Source organism: Mustela putorius, unplaced genomic scaffold, assembly GCF_011764305.1.
Source record: "Mustela putorius furo isolate JIRA1106 unplaced genomic scaffold, ASM1176430v1.1 tig00000179_pilon_pilon_pilon, whole genome shotgun sequence".
Classification (NCBI taxonomy): domain Eukaryota; kingdom Metazoa; phylum Chordata; class Mammalia; order Carnivora; family Mustelidae; genus Mustela; species Mustela putorius.
Genome location: NW_025421305.1, coordinates 3,448,113 through 3,469,415, shown reverse-complemented (window position 1 = coordinate 3,469,415; position 21,303 = coordinate 3,448,113). Strand labels below are relative to the sequence as shown.

Here is a 21,303-nt window from a genome sequence, read left to right as displayed (position 1 = left end):
TGCTTTATTTATGGTAGAAGATCCATTTTTTCTGGAGACAATCTTCCATTCCTTTCGACACCTGCTCCCATTTTTAGAGCCCCTCCCTCCTTGAGGGACATGCACTTGTTTTCATTAAGTTTAAAAACCCCTGAATTCAGATTGGTTTTCTGCTCTTCCTAGACTTCATGGCTAGGCAGAGTAGCTCTTATTTATTCATAAAATAAAATTATTTTTATGCATATTAGCCATGTTGCAGAACAGCAATTTAGTAAATTTTTGCATGAGTGTTTCGTGCTAGAAATCTAAGATGACTTTCTTTATTCCTAATGGAATATTAGTTTTATAAGCTATCTTTACAGATTTATGTTAATGTAACATGTACTATATACAACTCATACAGAAAAAAAAAAAAAATGCAAAGATTTTGCCAAATAAGCAGAATAGAAAAAATGTTGTTAAGAAGCCAACCATTTCTTATATCCAACATGAATAGCTCTCTTACCATGTTATTTGCTATTTAGGTTTATTATAAACACATTCCTACCAAAAGTGAGCTATGAACCACTTGTTACCAAATCGCAGTGCTTGGATATAAATGACCACCTTTATATGTTCTTTACGTAGAATCGAAGGTCAAGGGGTATACCTGGGTGGCTCAGTGGGTTGACCTCTGCCTTCAGCCAAGGTCATGATCTCAGGGTCCTGGGATTGAGCCCCGCATCGGGCTCTCTGCCGAGTGCACAGCCTGCTTCCCCCTCTCTCTCTCTGCCTGCCTCTCTGCCTACTTGTGGTCTCTCTCTCTCTTTTGAATGAATGAATAAAATTAAAAAATAAAAAGAATCAAAAGTCAAATATCCTAGAATGTTTTTTAAGATCATAGCATACTGATAATGAAATAAAACAGAGTCTATATGTTTAGCATCCTCATCCTACAGCTCAAAACAAAGGTGAATTTTTTTAAGGTTGCCAAGAAAGTTGGAAAGGGGGTCAGAAACAAAAAGGAACCAAGACTACAAGTCTGCTGCACTTCAAATTACATGAATTAAGTTGTCTTCGTTATATGAAATCAAATAGATCATAATCCTACATCTCTTCCCATCATTATTTCAAATGTATTAAAACATATTTTAGTATTCCAGATATTCTTCAGTTTCTTTCATGAATAATAAAGTCATAACAGTGGGGCATCTAAATTCCACGACAGTGAACATCCATAACCTTGAGAAAGCAATAAAATGTATATTTTGGTGTTAACAGGAATTTCATCAAGTGGATTTTTACTTTAACCTGATGTACTTTGTGGCATCATTGGTCTATAAAATGTTCTGAATTGATTGAATTGGTTATATTTTTATATATACGCATAAATATGGAAAGTATATAAAAATACATATAAGAAGAGAAGAGAGGGTTTTGGGTTTTTTTTTTTGTTTTGCTTATTTTTAATAACATAGGATCATTCATATGCTTATTTTAATTACCATTACAGGGAGATTCTCATGGGAACCAACTTTTCTTGTTGACCTTATAGAGAAATTGAGGTTACAGAACATTTACCTGTGCAGGGGCACAGTTGTGAAGGAAAATCAGGTTCCAACATTGGTCTTTCCTGTTTTGTAAAGATCATATTGGTTTCTCTTAATCTTCCAGGGAAACAGCAGGCAATTATTTCTGCTAATGTTACTGAAAACACCAAAGAACACCATATTGTTTTTTGAACAGTTTACAATACTAATTTTGAGTACCATCTAGTGAAATGAATTCACCTGATTTACAGAAATCATTAATGTGACCCCCTCAAAAAATATGCTAACATATTGTCTCTCACTCTGAAGCTGATTCATTCAGGTCACAGAGATATAATAATCAGAGATGTTGCCTTGTAAAATGGCCTTGAGTACTGCCAAAGCCAGTTTTCAGAGCTGAAGGACTCAAATGAGCAGTCACCTTCACGTTATGCAGCATATATTTATGAGGGGAAAAAAAGTGATCTTTGGCACCATGTGGAAAGTCAGAATACAATGTACCAGCTAATCATTTCATGTCAACTGCTGAAAGGAAAAAAAGTAGAAAAGCCTTGACATCTTTATTTCCTCACTCTGATTCAGTTCTATGTAAACAGAGCTCCGTTTTGACAACTGTTTAGCTCAAGGCGCAGATTTGAAGTATTAAAGATAATGGCGTATTTATTAGATTAACTTTTGCCAAGATCTTTTAGTGTCCTAGATAATTACTAGCCATGGTACATTTGAATGGTTTCGGCATGTATTATTGTAATGTGTACATTCCCTTGTAGGCATTGATGTTGTGTCAAAAGAGATATTAGAGAGTCTTTATTTAGTTATGTTTCATTGATTTGTGTTTTTAAAGTTTGTATGTGTGTGAAATAATTCATATCCCTGGTTTATTTTTTCCCTAAATTAAAGAAAGAGGTGAGGTTTCCTTTCTATTAATTTCCTGAATTTTAAAGAAACTATTCTTTCGTTATCTTTCTAATTTTAATTATTGATCTGTCATTCTTTGATTACTCAAGTGAGCACCACCAGAATTGCTTCATCAAATTTGCACATTATATTTCTCCCTTCTGTTTTGTATGATTAATTCATACAGTCTCTTTGCATACTTAGATTTTCATTCGCGATCTAATGCCCTTTCATCCTTCTTTTATTTTTATATTTGTTTTTACAACAAATATATATTTATATTTGTTTTATATTTTTATTTTTATATTTGTTTTTTACTGTTTTACTTATTAGATTTTTTTTACAAAGCATGTTTTTATCACTACATTTTATAACTTTTAATTTTCTTTAAAGGTTTTTGATTTTAAAAATAAAGGTTTTTGATTAACTTAATATTTTTTATGGATTTTCCTAACAGCCCCTTATTTTTGTTTGTGGCTGTGTGGATTTTTCTCACAAAAGAAATTAAGATTTTCTTTCTTTCATTTTTCTTTTTCTCTTCTTTACTTTTCTTTCTTTTTTATTTTTATTTTTATTTTTTTAAAGGGGAGTGGGGCAGAAGGAGAGGGAGAAAGGAATAATCTTAAGCAGGTGCCATACCCAAGAGGGAGCCCAACACAGGGCTCCATCTCACGTCCCTGAGAGCATGAGCTGAGCTAAAATCAAGAGTCAGACACCCAGCCAAATGATCCACCCAAGTGCCCCAAGCAGTAAAGATTTTCTACTGAATTTTTCTATGTATGTAGATGAAACAGCTTTTAATTCAGTCAATAAATATATGATTGTTTTCCAGTTTTAAAGAATAAAAAGTCATATTAGTTTCTAGAAGAAAAGTTAACATTACTGATCCCAAATAAGATTTTCATTTTTTTTTTTTTTTTTAATCACTTTTTCAGAGACAAATCACAGGGTGTTAACCTTGATCTTTCTTTACTTTCTGGGTAGATTATCATTTGTCATGATTTACCCAGAAAAATCTCTGTCAGCACCTGTTGTCCAGGCATAGTCATTAATAGTGGTCTCTATCATTTTCAAAAAATACCATTGCTTAGACAGTATGTCATATGGTCACCTGTTATTTATGGGTGACTACTACAAAAATGCAACATAAAAAGAAAAATGTAGAGATACACAGAGTGAGGAATAATAACTATACTTGGGATCAGGAGAGTAATTTTTATTTTGCTACTAACTATTCTGAATTCCAATTTTCTCACCTGGAAAATAAAGACATTTTATTGTATGATCTCTAAACCTCTCATCCTTAAAGTATAAATTATGATACATAATTACATTTCCCTTGAGATTGAAATTACACAAAGACTGTGGATGTATATAAACAATAGTTGCAAAGAAGGAAGTTTAGATGCCTGGTTTAAGAGATGGCCTGAGTGTGGGAGGGAATACTTGCTTTCTTTTGTTTGGGGTTATACTGAAGTTGTCCAAATATCTTTGGAAAAATATAAACGAAGTGTGTCAATGTGATTATTATTCTGTATGTGAGCAGTAAATCACATACATGGAGACCTGAAATAGGCTCTAAGAAAAGTTCAGGCAAACAATTCTGAAAATAAGGTTCTTTCCACAATGTTCAATAAAGAGCTAAATAAGATGTAATTTTTCGAGGGGTGCCTGGGTGGCTCAGTGAGTTAAAGCCTCTGCCTTCAGCTCAGGTCATGATCCTAGAGTCCTGGGATTGAGCCCCTTATCCAGCTCTCTGCTCAGTGGAGGAGCCTGCTTCCTCCTCTCTCTCTCTGCCTGCCTCTCTGAAAAAAAATCTAAAAAAGATGTATTTTTTTGAGTCATGATTTCTTTGAATGGTAATAAACCATAGGTAAATAATGAATAGAAGGCCAAACAGGAGCGCCTGGCTGATTCAGTTGTTGGAGTAGGTGACTTTTTATCTCAGTCGGGGTTGTGAATTTAAGTAGAAATTACTAAAAAAAATTAACTCCTAAAAAAAAAAAAGAAGATCAAACAAAAACTAAACTTTCTTCATTATTTTCTCCCCATATTTAGATATGGCAGAAAGAATTGTTAAAAATGGAACTTAATTGATTTAAAAAAAAAATCAAAGAAAAACAAAAACTAACTTTACTTTTCATAGTTTATCCAATTAGTTTGTGATGGTAGTACTTTGAATTCCTGATTTTGTTTATTTATTTATTTATTTATGTACATAATTGAATAGAAGTAGAGCATGGGAAAAACCTGTATGGTAGCCACGGAACACCATTCTAACCTTCAATCTGCTTCAGGTTTGTGTGGCCCAGGTCAAATCCTTTGCCTTTCTGGTATTTCTCAGATTTTTCTATTAAAGAATCCCTAAAGGCAAAGGACAGGAAATGCATACATACCTCTCACAACTGCTAGAGGTATTAGATTCTCATGTTCTAGTTTTAAAATACCCAGAATTTTGCTTTCTGCTTTAAAATGTTTGTTTTAACAGGGAATTCGTGATTTAAATTGCTTTCCATCCAGTCATCTTATTCTTCAGGAAAACGGATCTTCACTATTTGTGTGTATCTTGAATACATTTTCCTCTTAGAGAAGCATAGAGACAGAACATCAGTGTTTCTGGAATTCTGACGCTATTCATTCCAAAAGTGCCCTAGAAGGAAAGAATCATATATTTATGGCTTTTTCACCACTACTGTGTAAATTAATACCACCCCCCACCAAAGATTATGTGTAATACTCCTTATATGCTTGAATTTGGCCTGAGAAGTATTATATTGAGCACATTAAAAGCAAAAGCGACAACAGGAATGGCATGTTTTGCTCTGTAATGCTCAAACATTGAGCCCTAAGACGAATGGCTTTCACTTCAGCAGACTCCACATTCACATGGAGTTTATGTGCAAATTTTGCTGTACTTTCTTTGACTTGCCAGCACTACCCTGCCATTATAACTTCACGGCAGCCTTCACTGAGTGGTTTCTGTGAACTCTTCTAAGTGTTTGGCATGCATGTGTGTGTTTCCTCCCCACAAGGGCCCAATGAGGATATCCCCATTTTGCAGATGAGGAAAGGAAACAATGTAGAAGTTCAGAACAAAGGCGCTAAGATGTTAGATCCAGCTAGGGGGTCTGCCAAATTTGATTTCAGCCCTTTCTCCTTATTCTAACTGCCAAGTATTATTTATAGCTGAGAATGCAGTTTTAAAGATCGAAATTTTCAACTCCCCACCCCGAGCAGAGAGCTAGAGTCGGAGCTGGTAGGCCTCTCATAGATAGCCTGCATTGTGCTCTCCGGGTAGTGAAAGAGCTCAGCGGTGTCACATGCAGCTGCATGGAGCAAGACAGGCAGCGCCTGATTTATAAATGACCCACATACACAGAAGCACACTCTCCCTTCCTCATTGTCTTTGCCACATTCTGAACCCCTGCTGCTGACTGTGCCTTCAAAAAGTGGGAAAAGGAAATAGCTATTAGAAGCAGGCACAGCCAGGGATGCTGGCAGGCTCCCATGCGACACTGGCCTTTCTGTCTCTCTGTGAAAGTGTGTATGCATCTGTGTGAATGCAGGTGCACATGTGCATTGGTGTGCCCCTCCCTGGCCGTGTTTTTAGGTCCCCAGTTTACTTTGATCAATTTCCACATATGAGACAGTTAACTTGTTTTGGAAATGTTACTATTTTTGTAAAGACATGGACTCATTGGCCAAGAAATTCATTAAAAAGGTCATAAAAGGTGCTTTCTTTTTTCTCTAAGTTTTGAGGTTTGGGGGTTTATTAAGTCACATGAATTTGGATAAATTTAATCGGGTCGTTTTCATGTTTGTATGTGCAACCTGTACCAGATATGCACTGTGTGGCAGGAAAGAGAATTTTCTTGAGGGAGGAAAAAATCTTTAGGTAATTTGGGAGCATAGCAAACTTATTGAGGGAGTAAATAAACCCGGTGGGATATTTCTCGATTGGGAACACAAGGGAAGTCTAATAAATTGAAGGGTGGGAGTAAGTGTGTTCAATGGAGGGAAAATACAGAAGAGAGAACAAAGAAGATTGGAAGAAAACAAACTCTTACTCAGATGTCCTCCTAGAATCACTCCAGTGTCTGGGATGGAGGGAATGAGCTCTGTTCCTCCTCCACTTCCTATTATGTTTTATTGTTCCTTGTTGCTAGGACTTCAAATTAAAGCCAAAATTAGTATTCTTAGTACTATAGTTAGCCACCCTACAAGTTAAGCGGGTTTTTGTAAACTAAACTAAGAATCTATTTCACTATGGCTTTTTTATGTAATAAAATAATTTTGAATCCCAAAGTCAGAAGAAAGAATAAACTCTCAGAATAGAACTCATTTGTACCTGTGGCATGTATCTAAGCTCAGTAATTTTGCTTGCACTGTCCTCTAGTGATGTTTGCTTTCTTTCATAAGAAGAATGTTGACTTGTCTTTTTTTTTTTTTTTAACTGTTTTTTTGTTGTTGAAGTAAGGAAATTCACAGAGAATTTTTTGGTAAGATTTCTTCTGACTTAGTTGGATGTTTTAATATTCTTAGATACCTGTCCTCTGACTTCAAGACTAAAATGACTGAGAATTCAGCTACATAGGTTTGAAATCCCTGAAATTTGATCATAATCCAGCCTGTACCTCTTAGTGTACCATTCTGTTTCGACATCAAAGTAACATGGATTAAATGATTTTCTCCTCTCTGTAGCCATCGTCAAAGATAATGATGATTACATGGCCTATTATGCCTTCATGGCTTTTGGTAAGCATTACAGATTATAAAATCTGCTCACTAAAGCAGTCTAATAGTCAGCTGAACTTTTGTAGAAAACCCAAAGTGTATCAAGCATTGTTTCCTCTTGATTATAGTTGTGATAGTATAAATCCGTTTTTAAAATTTAATTTTGCATTCTTTTTCTAGGTCGTCATAATGATTGAGATCCAAATAGCAAGGAAAGATTAATTTAATAGCTCTTTGCTATTGTAAAGCCCAGCTCAGTGACTCAAATCCCTACCAAGAATCCACAGAAAGCTAAGATACAGGCACGGTACTTGAAGACATTATTTGAAAAAAAGTAGCAGTGTGTAATTTGCTATGCTGCAACAAAGCATGCATTGATTTTTCATTTAAAGAAACTGAAATAACATGGCAGAAATATTCTACTGTGAACAGTATAACAAAACAATATGAGATAAATTTCTTGCATTTATGTGTAAGATACTAATGTCAGTTTTTACATATCATTAGATTCAATCACTTGGAGAGATATATAACCAGGGTCTATGCTTAGGCTTTGCATTTGCAAAGGGCACGTGAATACTCAGTAGCTGATACATACAAAGATGTAACATATTCTATATGTTACATCTTTGTATATGTACTTGAATATCTATACACACACATTTTTTTCATTTTTGGGTAGTTCCAAATAGACCAGTTATGAGATTTGGTTCCATTTCTTTGTAGACCTATTTGATATTTAGTTATTTAGTCTTTCCCCCTCCCACAGCATTTGTTTCCTTTCGTGAAGTAGAGTGCTGCTATAGACTGAAGGTATGGATCCTTCCAAAATTCATATGCTGAAACCTAATCCTCAGTATGATGCTTTGGGGAGATTAGGTCATGAGGACGAAGCCCTCAAGAATGGGATTCATAACCTATAAAAGAGGCCCCCTTCCGCCATGAGGACAGAGAGAGAAGACAGCTTTCCACTAACCGAGAGCTTTCCACTAAGCCCTCCAAACACTGAATCTGTAGGTGGCTGGGTTTTGGACGTTTTTCTTAGCCTCCAGAACTGTGAAAAATCAAATTTCTGTTGTTTATAATCACCCAGTCTATGGTAGTTTGTTATAATAGCCCAAAAGGACTACGGTAAGTGTTTACAGAAAAAAAGATGACTTAATATTAATATGCTGGGACATAAAACCCTAATATTGAAACACAATGATTGTATGTGTATATACTAAACTAACTTAAAAAGAAATGCTTTTGCTAATAATGTATATAACTTTTGCTAATGTACAGTATATTTTGGTGAAATTAAGTATCATATATTTTTTAAGATTTTATTTATTTATTTGGCAAGGAGAGAGTATAAGCAGGGGCGAGATGCAGAGAGAGAAGAGGCAGAGGGAGAAGCGGACTCCCCCCTGAGCAGGGAGCCTGATGTGGGGCTTTATCCCAGCACCCTGAGATAATGACCTGTGCAGAAAGCAGATGCTTATCTGAGCCACCCAGGCTCATATTTCTTAAGGGAAATATATTTCTGCCTTATTTTTTTCCACTTAAGTGAAAAATAAAATCAAATGCTGTCCATACAAGCATAAAAAGTGACTATTTTAATGTTTATTCACTCATTTCCAAAAAAGTGGGAAAATTTATTAATATATGCCTTCAGATAATGGCTGAGTTTCTGACTAAAAATATACATGTAATTGAAGCCATATTTAATATATGAAAATGTGTTTTTCTCCTTATAAGACACTTTTTTATTTGTTAATCCAAATTCCCATGCACGTATGTGTACATACCTACAGTCACATTTTGTTTAAGAGCCTACTAGGATGCATGGAATTTTAAGTGAAGTTTCCATACACATGGTACTGAAAATGTGATTAGTATACAGAAAAATAAAAAGTAATAGAAACTAAAGAGAGAAGTCTTAGCAATTTTAGAAAAGCAGCATAGAGAGCTATTAATTTGCAGGCATTTAAAGAAAATACTCTATTTCGAAACTTCATGGGATTTGGATAATCTTACACGTACACATGCACACAAATATATTTTTCCTGGGTGATTTCAGTTAAGCCTTATACACAGCAGCATCAATTTTACTAGCACATGGACCCGTCTCTTATGCCAAATTTAATTTATTTATGAACCATAATATAGAAGACAACATTTTAGTTCATTCCTATAAATCTTGTTTTACTTTTCTGGAATCTATTTTTTAATTTGCCCCATTGTCATTCTCCAAGTAATTTTTTGCCATCTGGGCATTTTATATTTTGAAGGTTGTTTGTTCAATTTTTGATTGTTTTGTTTTGTTTTTTGATAATCTGTATTAGTTTCCTAGGGCTGCTGTAACAAAATACTGCTAATTGGATGGCTTAAAAACCAGAAATTTATTTTCTCACAGTTGTAGAGACTAGAAGTTCAAAATTAAAGTATTAGCAGAGCTATACTCTCTCACAGTTCTAGACAAGGATTCTTCTCTGCCTGTCCCTCGCTTTTGGTAGTTGCCAACACTTGTAGACAAATCACTCCCAAGACTGCTTCCAAGGTCCTATGGTGTTCTCCTTGTATGACTGTCTCAATGTCTCTTGTTTCTCTTCTTAAAAGGAGGGCAGTCAATAGGATTTAAACACACCCTAATATTAACTTAACTGACTTCATTTTACATAATTATGTCTGCAAAAACCCTATTTCTAAATGAGGTCACATTCTGATTTTCTAGGTGGACATGGATTTTGGAGGAGCAGTATTCAACCCAGTCTACTCTCTTGACCCTGATATTCACTTCGGCCCCATTTACAAAATCCATCAACTCCCTCCCAATATCATTCAAACATCTTAACTCTTTCTAGCATAACTCTAAGTCCCATATCTTATCTAAATATCAACTAAAAGAGTCTAACATCTCAGCATCTAAATCAGGTATAGGTGGGACTCTGGTGTGGTCCCTCATGAGCAACTTGCCTCTTCTTCCACAGACCTATCAAACTGGAAAAGAAATTACTTGTTTCCAAAACACAATGGTGGAACAAGCATTGAGTAGACATTCTCCTTCTAAATGGGAGAAAATGGAAGGAATAAAGGAACTACTAATCTAAAAGAAGTTGGCAATGTAGAAAGGCAAATTCTATTAGATTTCAAGGCCTGAGAGTAGTTCTCTGTGTTCTGGTGCTTGATGCCCTAAGTCCTCTTGACCCTCTGGGACAGTAACCCACCCTTCCTGGTCCCCGTATCTGTGGCTGTACGTTAGCATAATTTTTCCTTCATTTTGTCTCATCTCTGTCCTTTTCAGTCCACATTAGGAGTGTTACATAAAATTCTCAAAGACTGTCTTCTGTGGAGGTTGAAGGGACTCACACCATTAGACAAGCATGTTCTTTCTCCACAGATCTTTCCTCAGTGACCTTATCTCTAATCCTAACTTCTCTTATGATGATGGTTGATTGGATCCATATATCACACCTTAATCTCTATAGCAAATGGCTGTCAAGCCACACCATTGCCCTTGTTTCCTGAGCACATTATCTGGATAGGCAGAGAATTTTCCAAATCAGGTGTTGGTTCCTTTTTGCTTGGAAGTTCATTCCTTAATTGATCTCTTTGTTCTCACATTTACTATAGCAGAAAGGAGAAATCAGGCTGCATCTACTACACTTTGCTCAGAAAGCTCTTTAGCTAAACATACAAATTCATCAGTTATAATTTCTTCTTTTCAACCAGCATTTTGTCCAGGTTTTCTGCCACTTTATGACAAGGATTGCTTTCTACTGTCCAATAACATTTCCATCTGAGACCTTATAAGAAATACCTTGAACATTTGTATTTCTATGTACTTTCTGTTCTTGATGGTAAAGCCACATGTTATCCTCAAAGATGATAGAAACTTTCTCTCTAGCTGATCTCACTTCTGACTGAGCTCTGAGCAGAATCATTAAGTTTTTCCCAATAAGTTATTTCCCAGTAAGTCTATATTTTTTCCAGTAGTCTCCTCAAGGCAATCTAGGCTTCTAAAAATCATGCATCTCAAAACTCTTCTAGCTTATTACCATTACCCACTTCCACATTTTTAGGTATTTGTTCCAACAGCACATCACTTCCAGACACCAGAATCAGTACTGGAGGGCTGCCGTAACAAAATAATATACTAGGTGGCTTAAAATAACAGAAATTTATTCTCTCCCAGTACTGGAGGTCAGAAGTCCAAAATCGGGGTATCATCAGGGGTCTCTAATGACTCTAGAGGAGGGTCCTCCCTTGCCTCAAGCTACTTCTGGTGGTTGCGGCAATGCCAGGCTTAATACACTAATCTCTTCTATCTTCACATGACATTTTCTCTGTATGACTGGCTCTGTGTCTCAGTTTTCTTTTAAGAACATCATACTTTGGATTAGGGCCCACTCTAATCCAGTATGACTTCATCTTAAGTAATTACATTTGCAAGGACCCTCTTTCCAAATAAGGTCATATTCTAATGTTCCTGGTGGACATGACTGCTGGGGGACGATATCCAACCCTATACTCTCTAATTTCAATGAAATATATTTTTCTGAACAAAAGAGTTCTATACTTATGATTCTTATTATATTATTTTAAAAAATAAATGCTATACTTTGAACATATCTAAAATATGTTAGTATTGATTACTAAATTATTAACAAGTGAATGTAAAGTGCCTTTTGCATAGTAAAATGGTTAGTGGATAGAAAAAAAAAGTCCAATTTATGGTAGGATTGAATACTTAAGAGAATTGTGTCAAATGCACAAAAGGCAAATGAGTCTGGTAACAAAATAAGAATAAATGAGGGTTGTAGACTATAAACTTTTCCTCATATGTCTTTAGTAAAAACCAGGTTATCGTTTCAGAATTTTAAATTGAACATAGTAAGAAGGTGGCTTACAGATAAATTATATTTTTCTGTAAACCAATATTCTGTATATTCTGTATTTTCTTTTCTGTGTTAAATATCACAATAGGCATCATTAAACATGTGCATGAGGGAAACTTATTTTCAGGTGTTTCCATCTGTTGTGGGAATATACTTTAAGAATAGGAGAGAAACATACACAAATTAAACACAAAGCCAGGGGAGAAAAGAAAAAAAATGAAAGAAAACATCTGCAGGGCAACAGTGTGGAAAAATGTTTGAGCTGCCTGTTATTAACTACTCAACCTGTTTTACATTGGAATCCTGCATAATTACATTCCAGGGGAGGAGCAAGCAACAGATGTTGAATAAAGGTTGAAAATAAGAAAATGAGACTATTTAAAAAATAAAGCTACTTTGCTCACCAACAGGCTTTTTTTTTTTTTTTGGGCAGGACTTTCAGATGGCAATCGATTTCATATATTGACTATGCATTTAGATGCAAACAAAATGTTCTCTTTTTTTTGCCTAAGAAACTGATAAATTATACATCCATATATACCTAAGTTAGAGGTTCTTAAAAAGCAAAACAAAAACAAAATGCAGCATTTCTTTGAATTTTGTAAAAATAACATTTATATGTTGGGTAAAAAAAGAAAAGAGTTGAGATTGTTACAGAAATATATGTATATCTCATTACTGAAGTCAATATGCTTTTAAAAATTGAGGGTTTCTAAGTGACTGAATAAAGAGCTAAGTTTCAAACAAGTTCCAGACAATCCATATCGAAATTTTACTAGCAGTGAACATTTTTATTAAAGCCTTATTCTCTAGAGATATTAAAGAACAGACAGTCTGCAACAGATTTGGTGGCCTGCTTCCTTACATCTTCTAGCCAGTATTACAGGATAAATAAGTCCATCATCACAAGCATATTTTTCACATTGACCTAGGCGTTCATACAGTTACTTTGCATTGTTTCTCTCTCATCTAAACTGAAATACTCTCCTGAAGTAATTTTCTTCCAATAACACTAAGTTTTATCTGGGGAAATACCAATGACCATATCTTTTAGGGATTGATTAGTTGAACAGATTTTAATATAAAAATTGCAATCAATAGAGAAGGATTCGTGATTCAATTGGCCCTTTTTTCCCACTTGGTTTTTCTATTTGTTAACTAAAAATATTTTATTTTTCAAGCATTCCCGACTTTGCTTTCCTTTGCTATCCTCACCCTACACACCATCACAACTAGACTTCAGTCTGTTGATCTGCTTCCTCCAGGTGAGCAATTTCTTCATCTGCTAGCTTTCTGCTCTGTGATCCGAATTTTACTTGTTAGATGATGGCACTCGTAAGACTATACACACATAAATGCAGAACTTGTAGACTTTATTTCTTTAAAGAACAGTAGCATAGTGAATAAGTAAGTTATTCTATTATCTCTGCATCAGTACTATTAGGATTTCAGGAAAAGCTGTGTAACATTAAGGATTGAAAAGAGAATTTAACTGTTCATCTAGATCAAGGTTTTTCATGTTTCACGTTTATTGTTGTTCTTCAGTGAGTTTAAGTGCTCCAGTTCTTAATTACTTAATGTAAAAAAAAAAAAAAAAATCACCGCTTACACAAATTTCACTTTGGAGTGAGTGTTAGGAAATGCTAGGGAAGAAATTGGTGGACTGGAGAGAGAGCTAGTATAGGAAAGAGGTTTAGTTATTTTTCTTGGATTTTGGTTGTGGATATAGAACAAGCCATGTGACTGTTGTAGCCTGAAGAAGAATCTGTGTTTCACCTGAGAAACTGAGTCCACAAATTCTTCTTTCACTTTGGACAAGCAATGACACTCCATATTAGAAGTGTTATTTTATGGAAATATATCTAAGGCTTCTTTACACATTACTTTGTAAAATCTGTACACATCACTCTGATACAGAAAACACATTGAAATTTGAAATAAGTAGATGGATTAAGTGAAAGACAGAAAGAAGTATCTATCTCAGGTGAAATTTTAGTTCATCACATTATATTTTTCTGTGTTTGAAGTGTATATTGTCCAAGCCTGACTCATTTGAATGCTTTTGAGAGATCTAATTGGTTTCTGTGCAGTTTAATTTCTACACAAGGGGCAAAAGCCAGGGGAGAAAATTATTTTATTAGGATTTTGTAGTGCTTGAAAAATATACATGTATGTTATAGCAATCTAACAATTACTGTCATATTTATTTGTGTTGCTTTACTTCATGCCAGAAAAAGAGAACAGGTTGCATTATTTCTGTATGGAAATGAATGGAAATGGAGAGAAAATACAAGTAAAGTCCTTAAACAGATGGTGTTACAGTGAGGGGAGTTTTACTTATTTCTGATTTGGGGGAGTGAGGGGAAAGTTTGACAATGTGAGTGCATGTGCATATATGTATACTGACACAGCTATATAAAATTATCCCTGTTAGTGATTTCACATTCGTTAAATTAAAATCAGTAGGGAAAAATTTTATTTCTCAATTCTGTAAAAATTAAAATTAAAGTTAAGGATAACATTTATACCAAAGAAACATTTTGGCTTTTAGAATGTAAATTTCCTCACATTGTTTTATGTGTTCTTGAAAATCTCTTTCTCTTAATCTGACGTTGATTCTCTGCTCATGTGCACTTACATGCTTCTGGTGCATGTATAGGTGTGTGCACATAAACACCTGGGCACACACTTGGACTTCACCATGACTGTCTACTAATGGGAAACACAGGGTCATCTGGGAGCTAGGGCTGAATATAGGAAACCCAAAGATTGTTGTAAAGTGGATTAGGCCTTTATTTTTACATCCACTAAATAACTCCAGAAGATTTTTGTCCTTAGGTAAGGCTCTTTCCATTCATTTCCATTTGATATGGCAATGTGTTTTTTCATCATGGGTACAAAGGGTGCATATATAAGGATATGTATGCTTGCCTTTTTAGTTGTATTCCTTTATTGATAAAGTTATGACATATTACAATTTATCATATCATTTCAAGAATTTTTTTCACTTAATGTATTAAGATAGTGAAGCTCATGAATATTTTCCACCACATATATACTACAATAAAACTCTTCAGTTTAAAACTCAGTTACTGGAGTCCACTGATTATAATCTTTTCCTACCTTTGCACATATATATTTCTTTGATTTTTAACCTACTAGAATGATCATATGTAAAACAACCATTTTGTGTGTGTTATAAAATAATCATACTGTTTTTTGTTTAAATCACTATTATTTCTCAAATATATGGTTCACAAGATACCACCTTTATGTTTATGGATAATAAGTAGATCAATGAGTTATATGCTAGACTGTGAAATTTTAAAATAAGTGATTAATCTTACAATGAATCATGTATATTTGGAATTTTATGTAAAATTATGTGCAGATATATATGTTTTTAATCGTAAAAGCATCATTCCCAATAGATAAGAAGTTTTTGTTTGCCAAGTACTTCTCACTTAATAGTTTTTCTATTTTGCTGTACTTATTACAATGACTTTATTTACCATAATAATTAAGTAGGTAGTTTTCTTTTGTGATCATGTATCCTTTTATCAATTCAGTGAATAAACACTAAAATACCTCTTTTATTAGAAATTTGCCAAATCAAATAGTTAAATTTTATTCCATTTTTATTGGACCTTGGATTTTAATACTAATTAATTTTAGATGAAGGAACATACTCATCTGAACCAGTAAAATTAAAATAAGTCACGTAAAAATAGGGTGACACTCTCTCAAATTCAAGTTGTTCTCTCTTTTTGTGATCCCAACTCTGTGGCCACTAGCAGGTTTCACATTCTCCAATCGACTCAAGTAATTACACCATTCTAAAGGAATATTAGGGTCCAGTTAGAAGGTTGCTGTCATTTTCCTAAAGATTGCTGTGAAAAAACATTGTACAAATTTGACTTGTTCAAATTGAAGTTCATTAATTTTTTTTTATGCCAGAACTGCCTAAAAAATTTATTTGGACCAGATTATGGAGGGTTTTGAAAACCAAATTGAGTAGTTCTGATTACAACAGCGCCCCTTATCCACAGTTTTGTTTTCCATAGTTTTGGTTTCCTGAAGTCAGCAATGTGATCTGGAAGCAGATGATTTCCCTCTGACTTATCACCAGGTGGTCAATAGTAGCCTTACATTACATCATAGCATCTATGTCCCTCACCTCACTTCTCATCACATAGGTATTTTCTCATCTCACATTATTACAAGAAGGATGTGCACAACACAAAATGTTTTGGGAGACCTCATTTCATGTAATTTTTTATTACAATATATTGTTATAATTGCATTATATTGTTAGCAAATATTATTGTTAATCTCTTAAAGTACCTAATTTACAAAATAATTTTTTTAAATAAATTTTATTGAAGGTATGTATGTATAGGAAAAAACAGTGTATAATATATAGGGTTGGTACTATCCATGGTTTCTGGCATCCACTGGGGGTCTTTGAATGTATCCCTGTTCAAAAAGGGAGGACTCCTGTATAACCTTTTTCAGTAATGACCATGGAAATTGTTAGGCAGCTACTCAAAAATAGCTTTGGCAGCACAAAGGATCACTTCTTCTAAGATGGAGCATACATATTTTTAGGGGGAAAAATTCAAATATAGCATGCCTGAAATTAAAAAAGACTGTCTCAACGAATTCTCCTGTGATGTCAATATGAATTTCCTCTTAGATTGGATTTAGACTACAAGTCTGAAGATAAACTTTCATATATTTATTTCCCTCTTAATATTATCATGGGGAACACACTTCATTTTTATCATCTGTTCTTTGCTCCAGGTAAGGTTGATTATCAATTAAATCACAGAAAGTACTCTCCAAGATAAGAAAGCATTTAAAACATCACTGTAGACATCTTTTGATGTTTATACTGCATTATGTATGGATAAGCCTTCATATCCTTTAGAAACACATTTTTATCTTTGCTCTGATTCAAGGGTTGCATTCTCCAATAGCATTTTGACTCTGGTTTGATTACATAGCAGGGTGATACAGAGGAACATATCTCCTCTCTTTCTATATATGAATTTCCTGACCTCTTTTCCCAATTTCCCCATTGCTTCAGTGAGCTTTAATGATTACAAAATATTAAAGCTGTTACATAAAAAATGACTTGTCATTGCCAGTAAAATCCATTACAGGAAACACTTCTGTATATTTACTCCAGAACATGATATTGAGTGTATTGATTTTGCTTAAATTTTCATTCTTAGGATGACCCAATCATATGGGATAAAAAATATCAGCTTCCAATAAACTTATAACACAATAAAGGTAATACGAACAGAATGGTTTTAGAGAAGTAATTCCAAGAACAGGCTTTCTTTAAAATGTCAGTTATCTTTTTTTTCCTACTCCTTGTGTGTTTTAAAACCATCTATAATAATAGCAGCAATAATTGTGACGGTATTAGCAGCTTGACTGTGGAAATTGTTTTAGTAAGATCAAGGTCAAATTGTATAGGTTCAAACTATCTGTGTTTCATTCTAAAGTTACCCTTGGGACACTGTCAATTTTAATAACTCTTTAAGGCAAACTTCATCTCACAGAGGCATTTTTGGTAAAAGTATATGTTTATTGTCATCTGTGTGTGTGCATATAATACATTTCCATAAATTTATTTTGTATTGCTTCTTTCTTTAAAAACATGATGTTTTTAAAATACTGATCAGAGCGAGGTACCCCTCTGTTCTTTCGGAACCATGTCCATATAATTTAAGGTAACTGAATTGAAACTTAGATCTATCTGTAGAGTAGCGTTCTATGAATTTAACAAAAAGCTTTGGGAGAGTAGAATGTCATTGAAAATATAAAAATATAAAAATCTTTCTGGAAAATCTGTCTTTTGGGATTCCCAAATCCTATTGGCAGGTGTTGATTACTAAATAATAAGCAAGAGAGGATTAGTTGCATCTGAATTAACTCTATTTTCTGAGAATGTTAAAAATGACACCCGATTCTGTGTACTTGCATCTAGCAATTGAAAACAAACAAGAGCAGGAAATAAATGAACAATGGGATTTAAACCGGTAAATAGTTAAACATCCCAATAGAAATCAGATAGCAAGTCCGAGAGAAAAACGCTAATAAGACTATCTTGCTCGCTTCTTGCAAAGAGTTCGGCTTAATAGGCATGTTTTCATTGACCTTCCTTACAGGATTACCACTTTGCTGGGAGGATGACTTGAATTTTAGATGTATTCATCCATGTCATCAAAAATGGTGTCATTATCTGAGATGGGGTTAGCTAACACAGGCAATAAAAGCATAAGAAAACATCCTCTTTAAAGATGAAGAATAGTAGCATACTTAAATAGTCTTGGGCCTGAAATTCAGAGTATTTCTTTAAGTTGCTATAATTTTAAATTTGTCCTTGTAAACCAAACAGCTTTCTTTATGCATACCAGAGCATAAGTTTATCGCTGCATATAAATCAGGTTCTTTTGGAAGCTGAATTAACCCTTTCAAGACTCAAACATTATAAGGACTGATTAATTAATTCATTTGTGATGATAGCTATCAGATAAAGAATGAGAGAGAGAAACAGCTGACTTAAACTATAAGAGAGAAACTGGCACATTTGACACAATGCAGTAGAATAAAAAAAAAAGACAAAAGGAGAAACATAGGAGTGAAGTAGATGCTGAGTAGGCTTAGGTTTTTAGGGCACTCACTGTTTTCCGTAATTTAAAAGTATAAAGAGGTGATTATTTAAATATAGACTTTAATTTCAATAAAGGTGTCGCTGATTTTAAAAAGTCCCCAAGGGGAAAATATTCTGACCTCTGTGCTTCAGTGGATGTATTCCAGGCAGATGCTTATCTTATTAAAAATTATAATAAATAAGTAATAAATATAGAACTTTGTAAGTTCTCAAGAGTAAGTAGAGAACTTTGAATTTTTATGTGTGGTACTTAACAGGCAAATGAGATGTGACTTTATTATTATTATTTTTTTTTAAGTAAGCTCTAGGCCCAAAGTGGAATTTGAACTCATGACCCTGTGATCAAGAGTCACATGCTCTACCAACTGAGCCAGCCAGGTGCCCCAGAGCTGATGTGACTTTAAATCCTATATATCTCATAGCAAAAGAGAGCCACTATGTATAACTTTGTTTACATCCTGGGATCCTTGTGAAAGTCAATATCACAGCTTCATAAATGAAAGGCTTTTTTATTGCTTGGTTTGGTTTTGGGGTTTGTTTTCAAGTTTTTATTTACAAGTCTAGTTTCAGTGGTTTTGAAAGGTAAGGAGTGGTCTTGCTTATTATAGATTATCAATAGTATTTGGTATCTTTTTAATGTCTTCCTTTACATCAATGACAGCATTAGGGTGTGAATAATGAGTGTATTCTGTGTGCTCAAGGAATGGAGCATGAGAGAAAATACCATGGTATCAGTATCTTGATCCTCAAGGGGTATAAGAATCTCATTGAAGCAGACAGATTAAAAAAGAAAAAGAAGAAGAATTAGGGAGCTAATGCTAGAATACATAATTCTGTGAGAAAATGGCATTATCTTCATCCAAAATAGAAATACTTATTTTGGACAAAGTTTTCAGGAATTTTCTGTAGTAATTTATTCTTCATGATATCCAGAATCAACTTTGAAAAGTTTCTGAGATTCAACATCTACCTTATTTGTGGCTCTTCTCCTTGTAGGAGTATTTATTACTTCTTTCCTAGTTACCAAAAGGATCTTCTTTCTTCCAAATCTTTCCTCTTCTGGCCTTCTCAAAGACATTTAATCTTTCAGATATGTGATTATATGCAATTTTATGGTTGGTTAATAATAATAGCAAATTAGAGGAAGAATGAAGAAAGATAAATAGATGTAGGAAGAAGAAATATTTTTCTAATGCAGAATTATTAAATACAAGATTTATATAGTTAATAGAAAATAACAGTTGAATCAACATATCTTAAGACTTTCTTTCGTTTAGGAGGCGTAGGATGAGATGTGAGCACAATGGGGTCACAATGAGGTCAGAATGACTGTGCCAGTGATTAATGTCATATCCTATTGTGCTCCACCAGAGATATCCTGGTTGGGGCCCAAACTCTAGCTGTCTGTTTACAGAAATAATGCTGATTTGAATGCTGCTTGCCCTGTGGCTCATCTCAGTTTTGTATGTTAATAAATGTTGTCTAATATCTTTTCAATCAAGCACCTAAATATTTCAAGAATCTTCTGAGACATACCATACATTGCTCAGGTATCTGTAACAGTGGTCCGTGGCCTGCTTCATTACATTTGTTTTTATTCAGAGAGTTTTCATTGTCTTTTAAATCCCAGTGAATTTTCGATAAATTATTTTTTTATGTTTTGGCATTGCAATGTATGTTCTTTGACTTATAAAGCTGGTCTTTTACTACCCTGTGAAATGCACAATCCTGTGTGGGTATTATTTCACTTTCTAATCCCTTTACCTGTATCATCCTGTTCCTGCTCTCCACTATTTATTGAAACCCTGATCATCCTTTGAATTGCCATCAAGCACCACTTCTTTGTTGCTTGACACTCGTATGACATAATTCAAAATGTAATTGATCATGAATTATTTCCCCTAGATGGTTTTAAACCTATTTTCTAATTTCTAGTCAAAATTCAAATGCCTTAGTGGGGAGATAAAATCTTACAGGCTGGAGAATTTTAGAAGTGGATAGACATAGGTTTACTTACTACAAACCTTTTCTTGACACAACCTTATTATTCTACAACATTCCATTCAAGATGCCTTTGCTCAAAAACTTCCAATGCCTGAAGCACAAAGTTGGTGTTTTATTCATTCTTACCTTCTGAATGCTTGAGCATAACTTCTCGAAACTAACTACTGAGCTGTACATCTAATATTGTCACTGAGTTTGAGCTGTCTTTCCTCTGGTGGCTCATTTGAGTTGTACTGTTTTTCCTTGAGAAGCCCTGTCAGAGTCCTTTTCTCAAAACAAAAAAAAAAAAAAAAACAAAAAAAAACAAAGTTTGTTTCATTACTATAGTAAGCTTCAGAGCCAGTCCTCCTCAGCATACCAGTTAAGAAAGTGATGGCACCATTTATCTGTGCCTTCACTTCCAAGCATCTGATGCTGCCCCAGGTGACGGCTGCACCTACAGTATGGGATTGGGGGAAGGGGGCAGCTAAAAATGGAATGTTAACTCCAGAGCAGTATACCAGGATACATAATTATATTTTTGCTATAGATTCCCAATGCAAGGTTTGGATTCTCATTCTCATTTTTTTAAAATATTCTTCTTGTGTGCACA

General features: G+C 34.3%; 1 protein-coding gene across 5 annotated transcripts in view; it reads left to right on the top strand.

The window, feature by feature from the left end:
- PCDH17 (protocadherin 17) overlaps positions 1–21,303 on the top strand; it is a 105,027-nt gene that overhangs the window by 71,724 nt on the left and 12,000 nt on the right. For 4 of the 5 annotated variants that reach the window (XM_045076605.1, XM_045076608.1, XM_045076606.1 and 1 more), the window contains one exon: positions 13,201–13,284. The exons of the other annotated variant lie outside the window; for it this stretch is intronic. In XM_045076605.1, the coding sequence (XP_044932540.1) occupies positions 13,201–13,284 (84 nt within the window). The remainder of the gene's footprint in view (positions 1–13,200; positions 13,285–21,303) is intronic. 5 annotated transcript variants of the gene reach the window in all.